General features: G+C 41.2%; 1 protein-coding gene across 1 annotated transcript; it reads right to left on the reverse strand.

The window, feature by feature from the left end:
- Window positions 1-290: 290 nt before the first annotated feature.
- Window positions 291-2066, reverse strand: MRPL17 (mitochondrial ribosomal protein L17). Its single transcript, XM_003910280.4, has 3 exons — window positions 1578-2066; window positions 1202-1270; window positions 291-857 (listed from the first exon to the last, which is right to left on the reverse strand). Exons 1-3 carry the CDS (start codon window positions 1749-1751, stop codon window positions 573-575), a joined length of 528 nt encoding a protein of 175 aa, XP_003910329.1. The 5' UTR covers window positions 1752-2066; the 3' UTR covers window positions 291-572.
- Between the last annotated feature and the right edge of the window lie 18254 nt (window positions 2067-20320).

The raw sequence follows: 20320 nt of genomic DNA on the forward strand, positions 1-20320 counted from the left end.
AAGGTAATGTGTGATCCTGCCTCAAAACAGAGGAATGATTGCAGTATCCCCTGAAGGTTCGTAGGATACAAGATTAAGGAAGTTTCACTTGCAGATTGTCACTCCCCTACCCCTGTCAGGAAGTAATCTTCTCTAAGAAATCCCAAGCACTCAGTCTCTAGGAGACCAGATGTCAAAACAAAACCACCTCTGGCAACATTTGGAATTACAGGATGCATTCCCATGTAAACTGGCATTAAGAAAAACAGAACTGCACTAACCAAAAATAACCCAAATTTAAGGACCAGAAGCATAAGCCAGGAATTTACTATCCCAGGTAGACTGAGCATTTGGGTAATTCTCATTCTCCAGAAATCCCACAGGAGGGAAAAAAGAAATGAACTTATATATATTCATATAAAGACTTTTATCTATTGTGCAAAGAGAGGGTCATCTGGCTCCCAGAAGGTTCTCAATCCCATTAAGACTGTCCATTTTACATCTCTAGCTCCAGTTCTTCTCAGAGAGTAAAAGCGCTCCAAAGGCCTGTGATCATGGGCACTGATTAAGGGCTGCAGACTCTTTAGATCCAGTTAAATCCTTGGTGTTTGACCTGTGTGGGAGCTGTGGTTGCTTGCTTCCTGGCTCTGGCTGACGTCCTGCCGCAAACCCTGCAGCAGCTGGTTTAGGAGTGTAAGGTGGCTGTCTCTGCGAGGCAGAGGCAGGGGTGGGAGGCAGTTCCCTTTATACTCGATCACTGCCATTTTGGCCCGATCCAAACTCCGATTTGGGATCTGCAGCATTCTTGTGTAGCCCCCATTTTGATCTTTGTATCGAGGGGCCAGAACTTGAAACAGCTTTGGGATCAAGTCTTTCTCCTAGAGGGAGAATTATCCAAGAGACAAAAGAGTCAGGCAAAACTGCAGAGGCATTTAACTTTAGGCCACTCCCAAAGATAAGGTCCATCCACACATAGAAAGACCTCCCCCACCCCTCACCAATCTGGTAGAGTCAATGTTACACAAAGGAGTCGTTTATAGGCAGTTGTGCAGAGGTATATTGACATCGACTTCAACTAACTTAAGACACAGTTTCTAATTTAGTTAACAACATTGGCCCATAAGTGAGTACCCAAGCTTAATTCTGCACAGTTCTCCTTCTTCCAACCCCCACCCCTAGGGAGTAAAGGGTGGGATTCTGAAGGCCGATAGGACGCACTCACTGTGAGCCAGAAGTCAGCCATGCGCATGGCTCGTTCGTTGGTGTCTCCCAGCTTCCCATAGTCGATGAGCTGTGAGGACATAACATCACGGATCCAACCGAGCAAGAAAACAAGGTGCCAATCTAATTTCTCTAATGCCGGACTGCAATGCATTCTTTCCACTAGCAAAGCATCTCCAATCTACGCCATCTCTAACTCCGCAGCCCTAACCAGTCTTCCATTAGAGGCGATGGAGGGGCGGGTTCAGCTGAGGGTCCTAGAAGACTCAGACTTGGGGAATGGTTTACCAGGTTGGTCCCAGTCCCTTTCCACTTGCAGCCGGCCCCGCCCCCTCAGACTAGACCCGCAGAGTGGACAAGAGGGCCCCGCTCCTCACCTTCTCCGCGTAGCCCCTCATCTCGTCCACACGCGCCCATGGTGCCTCGATGCGTTCGTGCCGCACCAGCCCTGTGAGCAAGTTCCGCAACAGATGGATGCGGGACTCGGGACCGAGGCCCAGACGGCGATATACGCGGCCATGGGAGATGGCTGCAGCGACCGACAGCCGCATGTTTCCAGCTTCTGCCCGCCCCTTGGAGGCCGGAACTGGAAACTGGAAGGTAGACCGGGTGGCGGCAATTTCAGGGGACGCATGCGCCTTAGCTCCGAGCGTGGCGAACGTGTTTGCGCATGCGCATCAGAGCCTGCCTCGTTGGCAATCTCGGGAAGGGCGGAGAAATGGTGTTGAGCTTTTCCAGAGGCGGCGAGCTGGGCGGGCTTCAGGCATCCAGAGCGCTCTGTGGCGGCCGGAGAAGCAGGCGCCCCCTAGTGTGGGATAAGCGGGCCATCGAGTTTTATTTTTTTTGGCTGCGTCAGCCAGTGGCTTTTAGGGCGATGGGACGCTCCGCCGCGGAGCCTCCTGGGAAAGAGAGCGTCTGAGGAGAAAGGCACCCGGAGGGGTCGGAGCCCTGCGCTGACTGCCCTACGCGGTCCAGCAGTGGATAGCTAGCCTGGTTGACACCTGTACGCATCGTTTTTAACACAGTGATTTTCAGTAGTAATAGTAAAACGGATAATAACGATGACCGGAAAAGAAACGCAGATAGTGAAATTTTTCTTTTGTTGAAGTAATCATTCCAGTTAAAAAAATTACAGCGCTAAAGGGAAAAGTAGTGGATTGTTTTTAATTACACCAGTGTGTTTTTTTAAGGGGAAAAAACATACCTACACATTTGTGTGTTAATGAACAATAATATTGTAGTTTGTTTTTGAGCCTTAACATCTGCAAATTGGCAATGACTGTCAAAATTATTCCTTGTTATGGGTTGAATTGTGTCTTCCCTCGTGATTCTTCCCCTCCCCAAAAAGCTGTGTTAAGTCCTAACCTGCTGTAACTCAGAATGTGACCTTATGTGGAAATAGGGTCATTGCAGATGTAATTTGTTAAGATGAAGCCATACGGGTATAGGTGGGCGCCTAATCCAAAATGCCTAGTGTCCAGATAGATAGATAGATACATATATACGTACATACATATATACAGGTCGGGCACGGTGGCTCACGCCTGTAATTCCAGCACTTTGGGAGGCCGAGGCGGGTGGATCACCTGAGGTCAGGAATTCGAGACCAGCCTGGCCAACATGCTGGCCAACAGCCTGGCCAACACATCTCTACTAAAAACACAAAAATTAGCCGGGTGTGGTGGCTCATGCATGTAATTCCAGCTACACGGGAGGCTGAGGCAGGAGAATAGCTTGAACCTGGGAGGGGAGGTTGCAGTGTGCTGAGATCAGGCCACTGCACTCTAGCCTGGGCGACAGAGTCAGACTCCATCTCAAAAAAAAAAAAAAAAAAAAAAAAAGCGTATGAAGAGAGAGAGATGGACACTCAGGGTAATGCTGACCAGGTAAAGACAGAGACATATAGGGAGAAAGCCATGTGACCTTGAAAGCAGAGATTATGGAGTTAAGCAGTTGCAAATCAGTGAATGAACTCCAAAGATTGATTGCTGGAGCACACCTGAAGCCAAGGGAAAGGTATAAAACGTATTCTTTTTCAGATCCGTCAGAGAGCATGACCCTGCTGCTAACACATTGCTTTCTTACTTCTAGCCTCCAGAGCCACAAAACAATAAATTTCTGCTGTTTTAAGTTCCACAGTTTGTGATAGTTTGTTACAGCAGTCTTAGGAAATGAATTCACTCCTCTTTACGTGTACATATGCAGTAGACGTATAGATTTGTCACTCTGTCAGCTTCTAGGTGACCAAAGAACATCTCTTTGCTAATTTTAATTTTGAAAAGCTTCTTTAATATGAAGGAACAAATGGGCAAAGAGGAAAAGTCATGAACATATAAATACATTGACAGAGATTTATACAAATCACACTTCACAAAGAAATTTACAATAAATTACAGAAATTACAATTACCATTCATATTTTGTTTCTTTGGGAACAATTCTTGTAGTTTTCAATTGTCTTTGCAGTTGAAAAATTTCACTAAGATATTTTCACCAGAATTTTTTTTTTTTGAGACGCAGTTTCATTCTTGTTGCCCAGGCTGGAGTGCAATGGCGCGGTCTTGGCTCACTGCAACCTCCATCTCCTGGGTTCAAGCGATTCTCATGCCTCAGCCTGGCAAGAAACTGGGATTACAGGCACCCGCCACCACGCCTGGCTAATTTTTTTGTATTTTTAGTAGAGACAGGGTTTTGCCATGTTGGCCAGGCTGGTCTTGAACTCCTGACCTTAGGTGATCTGCCCGCCTCAGCCTCCCAAAGAGCTGGGATTACAGGTGTGAGCCACCATGCCCGGCCCACCAGAAAATTTATCACAAATTTCTGTTGGTAAAAACTTGGGAAGAGTCTCTTCCTCAGCAAAAAAGTAGATAAAAAGAAACATTGATCCATTGTTTTAGAAGATGCTTACACTTGGTAAAAACAATTGTAGCATCAAACATTGTCCTTTTTGACTTTTTCTGGCAATACAAGACCATCATCTCTTGTCTCTTCTGGTAGTCTTCAAAATTTGATTCTTTTTTTAGATGTCAATTTCCTTATATTTTGTTTTTGCAGCATCACTACTGGCTTTCTCTGCAATTTCTGTGGGCTGATATTAACGGAACAATTTTTTTTTTAACAGTCCAAGGGTCTTTTATTATTATTATTATTTGCACCTATTATGTCGTGAATTCATAGGGAATAGGTTCCAGTAGCTCTGGCTCCTCTCCATTGGTTCTCACAAAGTGTGCTTCTCTTGGTGCAGCAGTCTGGCCTGTCAGCTGAATTCAGGTACCTTTCTCTTTGGCTCCCTTCTTTCTCTGATCACTTTCTTTCATGCATTTCAGGAGGCTACCTTGTGCCTTAGAGTGTTTAATGTGCTCCATATGCGCATTAATTCTTTTGGCAAGAATCTTGCCTTTAACTTTTTTTTTTTCTTTTTTTTACAGCAATGCTAACAGCATGCTAAGTAAGATTATAGACTCTTCCAGTTTTTGCCATGGTAACACTTGCGAGGCATTACTTTTTGAACCATAACCATTCCCTTGATGTCTACAGTATCACTTTTTTTATAGACTCCCATGCATGTGGCCAACTCCATGTTTTCTAAAAGGTCTAGAAAACATACATTGGGTGTCTCTCCTCTTTTCCTTGTGTTGGTCATTTTGGTGAATTACCAGAATATGGAGTTTCCAGCCAAAAGGAAGTTAAAGCAACAATTTAAACCTTGATGTTGAGGGGGCGGAGCAAGATGGCCAAATAGGAACAGCTCCAGTCTCCAACTCCCAGCGCGAGCGACACAGAAGACCGGTGATTTCTGCATTTTCAACTGAGGTACTGGGTTCATCTCACTAGGGAGTGCTGGACAATAGGTGCTGGTCAGCTGCTGCAGCCCGACCAGCGAGCGCTGAAGCAGGGCGAGGCATCACCTCACCTGGGAAGTGCAAGGGGAAAGGGAATCCGTTTTCCTAGCCAGGGGAACTGAGACACACAACACCTGGAAAATTGGGTAACTCCCACCCCAATACTGCGCTTTAAGCAAACAGGCACACCAGGAGATTATATCCCACCCCTGGCTGGGAGGGTCCCACGCCCACAGAGCCTCCCTCATTGCTAGCACAGCAGTCTGCGATCTCGCGGCAAGGCAGCAGCGAGGCTGGGGGAGGGGCGCCCACCATTGCTGAGGCTTAAGTATGTGAACAGAGCCGCTGGGAAGCTCGAACTGGGTGGAGCTCACAGCAGCTCAAGGAAACCTGCCTGTCTCTGTAGACTCCACCTCTGGGGACAGGGCACAGTAAACAATAACAAACGCAGCAGAAACCTCTGCAGACCCAAACGACTCTGTCTGACAGCTTTGAAGAGAGCAGTGGATCTCCCAACACGGAGGTTGAGATCTGAGAAGGGACAGACTGCCTGCTCAAGTGGGTCCCTGACCCCTGGGTAGCCTAACTGGGAGACATCCCCCACTAGGGGCAGTCTGACACCCCACACCTCACAGGGTGGAGTACCCCCCTGAGAGGAAGCTTCCAAAGCAAGAATCAGACAGGTACACTCGCTGTTCAGCAATATTCTATCTTCTGCAGCCTCTGCTACTGATACCCAGGCAAACAGGGTCTGGAGTGGACCTCAAGCAATCTCCAACAGAACTACAGCTGAGGGTCCTGACTGTTAGAAGGAAAACTAACAAACAGGAAGGACACCTACACCAAAAACCCATCAGTATGTCACCATCATCATCAAAGACCAGAGGCAGATAAAACCACAAAGATGGGCAAAAGCAGGGCAGAAAAGCTGGAAATTCAAAAAATAAGAGCACATCTCCCCCGGCAAAGGAGCGCAGCTCATCGTCAGCAACGGATCAAAGCTTGACGGAGAATGACTTTGACGAGATGAGAGAAGAAGGCTTCAGTCCATCAAACTTCTCAGAGCTAAAGGAGGAATTACGTACCCAGCGCAAAGAAACTAAAAATCTTGAAAAAAAAGTGGAAGAATTGATGGCTAGAGTAATTAATGCAGAGAAGGTCATAAACGAAATGAAAGAGATGAAAACCATGACATGAGAAATACGTGACAAATGCACAAGCTTCAGTAACCGACTCGATCAACTGGAAGAAAGAGTATCAGCAATTGAGGATCAAATGAACGAAATGAAGTGAGAAGAGAAACCAAAAGAAAAAAGAAGAAAAAGAAATGAACAAAGCCTGCAAGAAGTATGGGATTATGTAAAAAGACCAAATCTACGTCTGATTGGGGTGCCTGAAAGTGAGGGGGAAAATGGAACCAAGTTGGAAAACACTCTTCAGGATATCATCCAGGAGAACTTCCCCAACCTAGTAGGGCAGGCCAACATTCAAATCCAGGAAATACAGAGAACGCCACAAAGATACTCCTCGAGAAGAGCAACTCCAAGACACATAATTGCCAGATTCACCAAAGTTGAAATGAAGGAAAAAATCTTAAGGGCAGCCAGAGAGAAAGGTTGGGTTACCCACAAAGGGAAGCCCATCAGACTAACAGCAGATCTCTCAGCAGAAACTCTACAAGCCAGAAGAGAGTGGGGGCCAATATTCAACATTCTTAAAGAAAAGAATTTTCAACCCAGAATTTCATATCCAGCCAAACTAAGTTTCACAAGTGAAGGAGAAATAAAATCCTTTACAGATAAGCAAATGCTTGAGATTTTGTCACCACTAGGCCTGCCTTACAAGAGACCCTGAAGGAAGCACTAAACATGGAAAGGAACAACTGGTACCAGCCATTGCAAAAACATGCCAAAATGTAAAGACCATTTAGGCTAGGAAAAAACTGCATCAACTAATGAGCAAAATAACCAGTTAATATCATAATGGCAGGATCAAGTTCACACATAACAATATTAACCTTAAATGTAAATGGACTAAATGCTCCAATTAAAAGACACAGACTGGCAAACTGGATAAAGAGTCAAGACCCATCAGTCTGCTGTATTCAGGAGACCCATCTCACATGCAGAGACATACATAGGCTCAAAATAAACAGATGGAGGAAGATTTACCAAGCAAATGGAGAACAGAAAAAAGCAGGGGTTGCAATCCTAGTCTCTGATAAAACAGACTTTAAACCATCAAAGATCAAAAGAGACAAAGAAGGTCATTACATAATGGTAAAAGGATCAATTCAACAGGAAGAGCTAACTATCCTAAATATATATGCACCCAATACAGGAGCACCCAGATTCATAAAGCAAGTCCTTAGAGACTTACAAAGAGACTTAGACTCCCATACAATAATAATGGGAGACTTCAACACTCCACTCTCAACATTAGACAGATCAACGAGACAGAAAGTTAACAAGGATATCCAGGAATTGAACTCATCTCTGCAGCAAGCAGACCTAATAGACATCTACAGAACTCTCCAACCCAAATCAACAGAATATACATTCTTCTCAGCACCACATCGCACTTATTCCAAAATTGACCATATAATTGGAAGTAAAGCACTCCTCAGCAAATGTAAAAGAACAGAAGTTATAACAAACTGTCTCTCAGACCACAGTGCAATCAAACTAGAACTCAGGACTAAGAAACGCAATCAAAACCGCTCAACTACATGGAAACTGAACAATCTGCTCCTGAATGATTACTGGGTACATAACGAAATGAAGGCAGAAATAAAGATGTTCTTTGAAACCAATGAGAACAAAGATACAACATACCAGAATCTCTGGGACACATTTAAAGCAGTGTGTAGAGGGAAATTTATAGCACTAAATGCCCACAAGAGAAAGCTGGAAAGATCTAAAATTGACACTCTAACATCACAATTAAAAGAACTAGAGAAGCATGAGCAAACACATTCGAAAGCTAGCAGAAGGCAAGAAATAACTAAGATCAGAGCAGAACTGAAGGAGATAGAGACACAAAAAACCCTCCAAAAAATCAATGAATCCAGGAGTTGGTTTTTTGAAAAGATCAACAAAATTGACAGACCGCTAGTAAGACTAATAAAGAAGAAAAGAGAGAAGAATCAAATTGACCCAATAAAAAATGATAAAGGGGATATCACCACCGACCCCACAAAAATACAAACTACCATCAGAGAATACTATAAACACCTCTACGCAAATAAACTAGAAAATCTAGAAGAAATGGATAATTTCCTGGACACTTACACTCTCCCAAGACTAAACCAGGAAGAAGTTGAATCCCTGAATAGACCAATAACAGGCTCTGAAATTGAGGCAATAATTAATAGCCTACCAACCAAAAAAAGTCCAGGACCAGAAGGATTCACAGCTGAATTCTACCAGAGGTACAAGGAGGAGCTGGTACCATTCCTTCTGAGACTATTCCAATCAATAGAAAAAGAGGGAATCCTCCCAAACTCATTTTATGAGGCCAACATCATCCTGATACCAAAGCCTGGCAGAGACACAACAAAAAAAGAGAATTTTAGACCAATATCCCTGATGAACATCGATACAAAAATCCTCAATAAAATACTGGCCAATCGGATTCAGCAGCACATCAAAAAGCTTATCCACCATGATGAAGTTGGCTTCATCCCTGGGATGCAAGGCTGGTTCAACATTCGCAAATCAATAAACATAATCCAGCATAGAAACAGAACCAAAGACAAGAACCACATGATTATCTCAATAGATGCAGAAAAGGCTTTTGACAAAATTCAACAGCCCTTCATGCTAAAAACGCTCAATAAATTCGGTATTGATGGAATGTACCTCAAAATAATAAGAGCTAATTATGACAAACCCACAGCCAATATCATACTGAATGGGCAAAAACTGGACAAATTCCCTTTGAAAACTGGCACAAGACAGGGATGCCCTCTTCTCACTACTCCTATTCAACATAGTGTTGGAAGTTCTGGCTAGGGCAATCAGGCAAGAGAGAGAAATCAAGGATATTCAGTTAGGAAAAGAAGAAGTCAGATTGTCCCTGTTTGCAGATGACATGATTGTATATTTAGAAAACCCCATTGTCTCAGCCCCAAATCTCCTTAAGCTGATAAGCAACTTCAACAATGTCTCAAGATACAAAATCAAGGTGCAAAAATCACAAGCATTCTTATACACCAGTAACAGACAAACACAGAGCCAAATCATGAATGAACTTCCATTCACAATTGCTTCAAAGAGAATAAAATACCTAGGAATCCAACTTACAAGGGATGTAAAGGACCTCTTCAAGGAGAACTACAAACCACTGCTCAGTGAAATAAAAGAGGACACAAACAAATGGAAGAACATACCATGCTCATGGATAGGAAGAATCAATATCGTGAAAATGGCCATACTGCCCAAGGTAATTTATAGATTCAATGCCATCCCCATCAAGCTACCAATGACTTTCTTCACAGAATTGGAAAAAACTGCTTTAAAGTTCATATGGAACCAAAAAAGAGCCCGCATCTCCAAGACAATCCTAAACCAAAAGAACAAAGCTGGAGGCATCACGCTACCTGACTTCAAACTATACTACAAGGCTACAGTAACCAAAACAGCATGGTACTGGTACCAAAACAGAGATATAGATCAATGGAACAGAACAGAGTCCTCAGATATAATACCACACATCTACAGCCATCTGATCTTTGACAAACCTGAGAGAAACAAGAAATGGGGAAAGGATTCCCTATTTAATAAATGATGCTGGGAAAATTGGCTAGCCATAAGGAGAAAGCTGAAACTGGATCCTTTCCTTACTCCTTATACAAAAATTAATTCAAGATGGATTAGAGACTTAAATGTTAGACCTAATACCATAAAAACCCTAGAGGAAAACCTAGGTAATACCATTCAGGACATAGGCATGGGCAAAGACTTCATGTCTAAAACACCAAAAGCAACGGCAGCAAAAGCCAAAATTGACAAATGGGATCTCATTAAATTAAAGAGCTTCTGCACAGCAAAAGAAACTCCCATCAGAGTGAACAGGCAACCTACAGAATGGGAGAAAATTTTTGCAATCTACTCATCTGACAAAGGGCTAATATCCAGAACCTACAAAGAACTCAAACAAATTTACAAGAAAAAAACAAACAACCCCATGAAAAAGTGGGCAAAGGATATGAACAGACATTTCTCAAAAGAGGACATTCATACAGCCAACAGACACATGAAAAAATGCTCATCATCACTGGCCATCAGAGAAATGCAAATCAAAACCACAATGAGATACCATCTCACACCAGTTAGAATGGCAATCATTAAAAAGTCAGGAAACAACAGGTCCTGGAGAGGATGTGGAGAAATAGGAACACTTTTACACTGTTGGTGGGATTGTAAACTAGTTCAACCATTATGGAAAACAGTATGGCGATTCCTCAAGGATCTAGAACTAGATGTACCATATGACCCAACCATCCCATTACTGGGTATATACCCCAAGGATTATAAATCATGCTGCTATAAAGACACATGCACACGTATGTTTATTGCGGCACTATTCACAATAGCAAAGACTTGGAATCAACCCAAATGTCCATCAGTGACAGACTGGATGAAGAAAATGTGGCACATATACACCATGGAATACTATGCAGCCATAAAAAACATGAGTTTGTGTCCTTTGTAGGGACATGGATGCAGCTGGAAACCATCATTCTAAGCAAACTATCACAAGAACAGAAAACCAAACACCGCATGCTCTCACTCATAGGTGGGAACTGAACAATGAGATCACTTGGACTCGGGAAGGGGAACATCACACACCGGGGCCTATCATGGGGAGGGGAGAGGGGGGAGGGATCGCATTGGGAGTTATACCTGATGTAAATGACGAGTTGATGGGTGCTGACGAGTTGATGGGTGCAGCACAGCAACATGGCACAAGTATACATATGTATCAAACCTGCACGTTATGCACATGTACCCTAGAACTTAAAGTATAATAATAATAAAAAATAAATAAATTAAAAAAAAATAAACCTTGATGTTTTATTCACTGTATGTTGTTCAAGGCTTATTCTGGCTCTTTGCAGATATTTTTGTGTTTGATTGGCCTTCTTTGAAACTTCACATTCATAAAAAATACTCATAAAAGAAAAATCCCACAAAACCAAAGTTGTTTGTTTTAAATCTACTGTTTAAAAGCAGCGATATTTTGTACAACAGGAGTTGGAGACATGAAATGTACTTGAAGTGTGCCTGAGAGCTAATTAAACTCTTATGAATTTATGTCTCTAACTATAAATAAAACTCCGGTCTCCTGCACAGCTGGCTCTGTGTGAATTACTCTTTCTGTATTGCAATTCCCCTGTCTTGATAAATCAGCTCTGTCTAGGCAGCAGGCAAGGTGAACCCATTGGGTGGTTACAAATTTGGAGTCTTGTCCAGGATTTCCCATGTGGCTACCTGCCCATGGTTTGGTAGTCCCCCTCTGGTGATGGATTCAGATGCCAGCCCAAGCAGCTGCCTAGTTGTTTTGGACTGGGGTCTGACTCTGGTACTGTCTCCACTGATGGGTCATTGGCGACCCAATGTGCATGGGTTTAATTGCAATAGAGAAATAGTCTTGGGGAGATGTCCTATAACTGTAGCCCTATCACAAGGTGAGCCCCAAAGAAAGCTCAACAGACCTGGCTCGGGTGACTATCTGCTCTTCGTCTTTCCCAGAGACCACCCATCAGATTACTGGTCAGAGGTCATCCCTCCCCACCTGGAGTGGATCAAAGACAATGTGACCAATGTGAGAAAGTTTGAGCCTTGCCAGGTCAATACTGGGTGGTGAATGAGGTGACTAGTGTCTGTTTTGTTATGTATATTTTGCTTTTACGGGGATGGAAAATATTAGTTTGGTTCCCTATGCAGCCTCTTGGGCAGCATATTGCAAAATTGAGAATCTTTTGCTTATGGTTCCATAAGAGAGAAAAGGGTGATTTTCTTTTGTAAAGTGGCTTGACCTTTACATGTGCTATGGCACAACTAGCAGGGTCATCAAAATCTGCTCTGTTCTTCTGGAAGCTGCAGAGAAAGGGAATCTCAAAACCTGGTGTGCTGGCAAAAAGGGTAAGAAATTCTTACCAGCTGGGTTTCTGCACCTCCCCGTCTGTGTGTGTGTGCACGTGTGTGTGTAAATGGTAAACATCACTATTTGCCTTCTCTGCAATGGTTTGATTACTAGAAAAAAGCATTTGTGAGTCTAGTCTTAGGCTGTAGGAAATCTGGTTGACTTTGTGCTAAGAATTTGTCTTTCTGTAATGGAGAGAGGGGTATCACAGGATAGAACGTAGGCTTAGGACCCCAATAAGCCTGCTTTACACGCCAGCCCAGCAGACTGGTCAGTAACAAACTTTGTTGAGGGTCCCTGAAACCAATACCGGATGAAATTTCTCTGTCTTGTTTAGTGTCCTTAAGAGCTTAACCTTGTGACCATGTGAAGATATTTTCTCTTGGTTTCTGCCATGCAGAGGACAGGAATTTTGGGGTTCATGTTAGCCCTAAAAATTATCTTAAAGAGTTAAGAGCCTTTGCAAGCTTGAAATTGACTGCTCTAGACTGCTTCTGGGAAGAGCAATAGAAACTGCTCAATGCTGTGTGGCTCGGTAACTGAAGCTTTTTCTTTCGACAGTGGTGGCCTGGGTTCAATTCTTCGCTTCTGGAATGTTTCCTTTCTGGTTTGTTATTTGTGTAATTTTGCTATTTATTGAGGGTTTTCCCCCCATGGATAACTTCTGATTTCCTGTCTGGGATTTTCCTTTCTCTAAACTACCCTTGGGGAGATTGTAAATCTTGCAAGAAAAAAAAAAAAAAAAAGAAACTGCTTACCATCTCTTTGAGACACCTTATATGTCCATGGTTAAGTTATAACCTTAGCTAAAACTTATTAATTTCATGTGGAAAGTTACCTGTGGTAGAAATCAAAAGCCAGAAATATTGGCTGTCCTGGCTAGAGTCTAGTAATAAGAGATTTAAAAGGATTTATTTATTTTTTTTAAAAAAGAGCTCTATGGCTAAAATCAGCTGAATTAAAAAGAAATATCCAAGCTACATGTATTTAAGAGGACTTTATCTTCTTCCTCTTCTTGAATTGTGTTTTTCTGAAAAAACTTTTTTTTTTTCTCAGTAGACAGAATTGTTCTTTTCCATTTTGTCTTCTTGCCACTCTTGATGCCCACATGAGAGAATCTAAGATACATTCTAACAGCCTGGGACTCCTGGGGAAAAGCAGAGGAGGCACCACAGATGCTATTCTGGGATAAAGCTCTGCTTTCCTCACAGAAGCCCAGGAATTGAAAGAGAATAGATCCCTTTCAAAATCTAAGGCTGTATTCTGTTTTGTATTGCATTAGCTGTAAGTTTTGACTTTTGTGGGTATCAGAAATTACTTTGCATTATGAGAGAAATTTGGTGTGTAATAACTAGGTAGGAAATTACTTTTGGGGATGGCTAACGGCAGTTATGGGGGGATACTTGGCTCTTTGATGTTTTAATTAGAGAAGCATGTTGTTGGCCCCCCGGAAGATATGGAAACATCTCCAACCCTCACTCAGAGATGAGACTCCCATGGGGAATGGGCTGAGTGTAAAATGGGCTGATTGGCTTTGGGCTGCCTTACAATGAAATGCATGGTAAAAGTACTGCACTATCTTCTCCTGTAGTATTTCCTTCTCTTTTGGGGATCTAGGATACAGTATAAGATGGCACCCTTAATCTTGGGGACCTGTCTTTGCCTTCCAGCAGTGCCTGCTTATTAGACTCTAGAAACTGCATGCTTTCCTGGCCCTGTACTTCCAAGGGCTCCACCCTGCAGCTAGTACTCCAGTTAAGAAACTGGCAAATGAGGGGCTGGGCACAGTGGCTCACACCTGTAAGCCAGTGCTCACACCACTTTGGGAGGCTGAGGTGGGTGGATCACAAGGTCAGGAGATTGAGACCATCCTGGCTAACACAGTGAAACCCCATCTCTACTAAAAATACAAAATATTAGCTGGGAATGGTGGCAGGCGCCTGTAGTCCCAGCTGCTTGGGAGGCTGAGGCAGGACAGGAGAATGGCATGAACCTAGGAGGCAGAGCTGGCTGTGAGCCTAGATCGCACCACTGCATTCCAGCCTGGGTGACAGAGCGAGAAAAAAAAAAAAAAAAAAAAAAGAAACTGACAAATGAAAAACCTTACAAGTGCTGAACCTTCTTTCTGTCTGTCTATTTATATGTGGGTTATGTGTGTAATGTTTATAAAAAAGGGCTCTGATTAATTGACTTAGAAAAATAAGCACTTAAATAAAATATTTTGTTAGAAAAATAGAAACTTTAATGCCTTTTTGTTCATGTGACTTTAGTAATCTTTTGGAAATAAAGACAGTTTTAAAGATTATTGGTAAAATAAAAATGTCTTCAAAATGTAGACATTTGGTCTAAAGGTCAGATATCAGATGTGCTAAATTCTTTAAGGTTGTAAACTGCTTCTTTGACTTGAAAATTGTTCAGTTTACCTACTTTGGAGCATTCGACTCTAGATAAGGCCTGGGGACATGTGGAGTTAGCCATCCCCATAGCTATGCTAGAAAGAGTCAGATCTTATCTTCATTTCTGTCTGACATCCTAGGCCCCACACCTAGTACATAATTAAAATCTCTTACATGTCATGCTTTTCACCAAAAATGAAAGTTGCTAAGGGTTAACATTGTTACATGTGATTGAGACTACTGGAGAAATGGTTTTACATCCAAAGTGTGTAAGGACAGTAGGATGTGTTTTTGGTAAAAGATGATAAGTCGGCATGGAAATGTGGCTTTTGTTAAAGAGAAAGTAATTTTGTCTAGTTTAGAGGAATTTAAAGATTGTCTTATCCTAAAAGAGTATTGGGACGAAACTGAAGGTTTAAGCAAGTTGAAAAGTGTTTGTGAAGGCTTGGTCTTATGAGGAAAGTTCTGTGGGTATGAGTAACTTGGCTAACATTTGAAGGGAATTATTTAATTTTTTTCCATATGCTGAATATTAAAATAAAAGCACATTAATGCAGGGCCAGAATCTGGGCCTATGTGTCCGAATAACAGAGTTTTCTTAGAAAACTGATCTGCTGTTTAACAGAAAATTGTAAAGAGTTTTAAAAAATTTATAAAAATATTACCTTATGGTCAAACTAATTAAAACTGAATAGATTGATAAACTTTTATTTAGAAACTAGCTATAGCATTAAAGATGCAATAATGCAAACATGAAGTTTGGTTTTCTCTCTTTTTTTCCAATAAATCAAGGTTTTTATTTTAATTTTTTAATTTCTATTTTTTGAGACAGTCTTGCTCTTTCCTGGATTTCTCTTTTGAAAAATATTTTTATGTAATATTAAAAGATAATGAAAGGTTTTTGTTTTCTCCTTTGGGTAAATGGCAGGGGAAACTGAGGAGGAGAGAGAAGAGACAGATTCAGTTGACCTCATGCTATCTTCATTGGGTTTTTGTTTGGAAAGCTAAGTCTATTCTATCAGAGCAAAGGTTTTCATCTTAAAAAAATTTTTTTTGAGTTACCACTTCAGATAAATGAGCAATCTGTGATCCTATTTTGTGATATAGTGTTCGAAACCTTTGATATTTGATAAACTTTCCAAAATTAAATTATGAAGTATATCATTTTCTGACCTTATCAATCCTTTTAGACATTAGGTCCTCTGAAGTCCAAAAATGATGTGTTTGGCTTATTTGGTATAACAATCATATAGGAAGCATTGTCAAATATGAAATGGTGTTTGGCTATCTTTGGGCTGTATTTATATAAACGTGTTTTTAGTATTTTTCCAAAATTATGGGAAACTTCTATAATTCTGAAATGATTTAGGGTACATTATTAATAATGATAATTGTTATGTAAAATTGTTGTATGCCACAGAAGTAACCAAAATTTCTAGTCAATTGTAGCTTTAATAGTGGCTGTTGTAAGACTTTCATCATCACCAGACATTTTGTCTGGCTTTGGTTCTTTTCAAAAGGCAGTTTATAGTCAGATATAGACTCTGAGTGCAGGCCTCTGATAACTTTAAAAATTCTGCAATTGGAATAGAGAAAAACTGAAACTTCTGGGACTCTCATGGAGAGCTGATGTGTTAAACATTGCTAATCCTTTTGTTTTCAGAGTTAAGGAAACTTATTTCTTTTGAGCTATTTACAACTTTTAGCAAGTGAGTAAAGTATACTCCTGAGAACAAAATTTGAAGCATATTGCTTTCTCTTTATGTGATTTCTATGGAATTTAGAAACTATTTGTGAGTATTCTCAACTTATGGCAGTATAGTTATTTGAATAAGTGCAATGAGAATCTGTTCCCTTTTGAAACAAGACACAATTGGAGAAACTGGTTATTTTACCAAGGCTTTGACTAAAATGACATGCTTTCTTTAAGGAATCAAAATTGACTTATACAGCCAATAAAGCCCCTTGGGAAAGCTGGCCTTATACAGAGTTGAGGTCTCATAGTCCTTGTACAGAGTTCCTGACCAGTGGTAAGTAAAGAATGTCACTTTCTGACAGACCCAGGAGCCCCAAGTTATCTTGAGACTTTGAGGTGAGGAATTCACAGGTAATCTGTAGACAAGATAAATCCATGGCTGGGCTTTAAGGCTTTTAAAAAGTACAAATTGAGATTCCTTGTAGAACAGTTTCAAAAGCCAATATTAAAAAGAGCCTATGTGAAAAATAATTGTTCTTGCTGCACTTTATGCAAATAATCAGGCCAAGTATGCTAAGACTAAAGTTTATTTTGTGAACAAATCAGTTCTATCATGATGTGTTTTGGATAAAAATAGGGACTGGAGAGAGAAAAATTATGCTTCAAAAAAACTATAGTACACCTGTGGTTAGTTGTTCTTCAGATTTTTTCTGCAGTTTGGACTAAATCTTAAATTCTTTGTGGGCTGCAAGTCCCCATTTTGAAAACTAGAGCTTTCAAATCTTTATTTTTCAAACTGGAAATCACACTCCTTATCTTAGTACTCATTATTTACCTTATAGTATGCCGTTCCCTTAAATATGGAACTAAAATTATAGATGGCAATACTAATGCCTTTGTCATATAAGCCTTAGAATCCCAGCCAGAACTGTTTGAGTATGCTCAGACAGTTGCAAAGTGATTTCACTCCTCTCACCTTGGGGTCAACACCTACCCCCACTACACCCCTGGTCAGCAGGAAGAAATTAGAGGGGTCTTTGCCCTTTTTCCATCTTCATTAGCTGACACCTTAAGATTAAAGTGTTGTAAAATCCAAAGGGAGATATTGAAACCACCACTGCAAAATTGTAACTGAGACAGTCCCAATTCCATCTTGCTTCTAACCTCCAAGCTGTTCTTGTTCATTCCTGGGTATAGGCTGAACTAACTTTGGGAGGAACTTAACTTATAGTTTATAGTTTAAAACAAACATGATAACAGGCCTTTTCCAAGGCAAACCCCTTTCTTGCTTGGGGACTAAACTACCTTTGTAGGACTAACAGAATAGCCACAAGATTAGAAATTATGGTTCAGGAGTCATGCAGCTGAGGCTACAAGATTCTGACCCTATCTAAACTGCTCCTAAGATCAGTGCTTGAGATATTTTATAGACTCTGCACTTGATGGATCAGCTGGCACCACCCAGATGGATAAACTGGCTCATCTGATCTTGTGGTCCCCACCCAGGAACTGACTCAGTGCAAGAAGACAGCTTCTACTCCCTGTGATTTCATCTCTGACCTGACCAATCAGCATTCCCAGCTCACTAACTTTTCCCCCACCCGCCAAGTTATCCTTAAAACTCTGATCCATGAATGCTCAGGGAGACTGATTTGAGTAATAATAAAACTCTGGTCTCCTGACAAAAAAAAAAAAAAAAAAAAAAAGAGAAAAATATATGTGGCAGAGTTTGTGTAACTAGTAGTTCTCCAAATTAACTTCCATGTAGAATAAAATATTTTTTAGTGAATAAATTTAAAAAGTGATAATTTGAAGCTTACATACATATTATTATAATGCAACAGTAACTGTAGCAATTGCTTGGAACTTAGATTAACAATTTTTTTTTGGTGAGGGTTATTGTATCACTAACATTGCCTAGAATTGTTGTACAAGGTGATAATAAAAATCAGATTGACTTTTAGTTAGTTTTATTACTATTTAAACATTTTTTTACAGACAATTCACCCCTTATTTCTGCACCCGGGCCAGGCTGCTCTTACCTCTCAACCCTGTTACCCACTGGTCCTCAGTATGTGCCTGAGATCCCAGGGAAGGTGCTTGGAATAGATCTGAGTATTCTGCCTGAGACAGGACTTGGAGTGACTCTGATGAGAGTCCAGGTGGAGCCCCTGAGGAGGTGTTGGTAGTGACCACAGTCAGTCTGGCAGGATTGAGGAAAGTGGTCCCAATCAATGTTTTGGGAGGCAGCTGAAGAAAAGAGATCCCAGCCTCTAAAAGAAATATTGTCCGTAACCTCTACTGGAAGAAGGGGGTTGGATCTGCTGATATCACTGCAGAGAACCCTTAAATGCCTGCATCCCATTCTGCAGGAGCCTCTGTGAAGCAGTGTTTGGGGAGCCAGTTTAGGGGAGCACAGCAAAGTGTTCGATCAGGGGTTTAGTGATGATGGTAGGAAGCAATTATTGATTAAATCCCAAGCCAAGTTCTGATTCTGTCTCTAGAATCCTGAATGTCAAATATCCTAGGAACTGGCTCTTTCTTGATATATATTAATTCTTACCCTCAGAGCAGGGTCTTAACCCCTCTCTGAATCCAATGTTTTGGGAGGCACTGGACAAAGACACAGCCTATCTCTAGTATCTTATGGAATGATGATCATATTAGGTGATCAGTTAAAATGACTTTTTCAGAGTCACCAGGATATTGAGGATAACAACAAATCAAAACACACCCCAAGCGGAAACAATAAGCCTTGTAAGCAATTGAATTTAGGAAAATTAACTCCTGATTTACATGTAACTAAAGTTGAGATGGTCCAGGGTGATAGAGGGGCAGAATTTGGATAGAATCAGCACAATCCTCTACAGTGACTTCATTCTGGAAATGGTGACTAGCTGTTTCCAACTTGGCTTATTCTCTTCATGTGGTGTTCTTTCCCCTCCCTGCTTTATTTCCTTCTATTATTAGTGAGATGAAATGTCTGCTGCAGAAATTATAAGGTCTTTCAAGGTCAAAGAAGGACTCTGACTCATGTATCCCATTTCCTCTCCCCTCCCTTTTGTACCCAAGCTAGCACTGTGCTTTTATGTTTGTAAAAAAGAAAAGTTTACAAGTTTACGAGTTCATAAAAGAGGAAAAAAACCTTAAAAAATCTTAAAAAATATAAAACTTTGATTTATTTGTGTTTCTTGATGACTTTACCTTTACTAAGCACAATTATTTATCCTCTCCTTTCTCTTTCATTTGCTAGTTATTGGGAATTTTTAATTTATATTTTATTCTTTTGAGACAGGGTCTTACTCTGTTGCCCAGGCTGGGGTGCAGTGGTGAGATCTCTGCTCACTGCAACCTCTGCCTCCTGGGCTCAAGAGATCCTTCCATCTCAGCCTCCTGAGTAGCTAGGACTACAGGTATGTGCCACCATACCTGGCTAATTTTTGTTTTTTTTTTGGTAGAGATGGGGTCTCACTGTGTTGCCCAAGCTGGTCTCAGACTCCTGGGCTCAAGCAGTCCTTCCACCTCAGCCTCTCAAAGTGCTGAAATTATAGGTATGAGCCACTACACCTGGCCTGTTATTGAGAATTTATTGTGTGGCTAGGCCCATTTCTTGTCAGCTAGCTTTCATTATACCTCAACACCAACTATCTCTCTGATTGTGCCTCTGTGTGGTATTTCCCATTATCTGTGACCTTTCACTACTGGGTTTAAATTATCAAAAAGATCTCTCCAGCTTACCTCTTACTGTACTATTTGCAAAGCATCTGATTTGTTTTTGCTTTGAGTCCTTTCTCTCATCCTCACTCATATATTTCTGCACCGCCAGAAATTGGTTCTTTTCTTTATTCCCTACTTACCTATTTTGGAAACCTTTGAATCAGATAAAAGTTGGGCAATAGGCACATCGGAGGAGATAATAGCTATAAACTGGATTCATTTGGAGGGAGACTTACTGATCATCCAGTCAAAGGGCTCTTAACTTTTGTTGTGCCTTTTGACCAAGACTGAGAAATCTTAATCTTCTGAGAATAATGCTTT

The sequence above is a fragment of the Papio anubis genome, chromosome 12, assembly GCF_008728515.1.
Source record: "Papio anubis isolate 15944 chromosome 12, Panubis1.0, whole genome shotgun sequence".
NCBI lineage: Eukaryota > Metazoa > Chordata > Mammalia > Primates > Cercopithecidae > Papio > Papio anubis.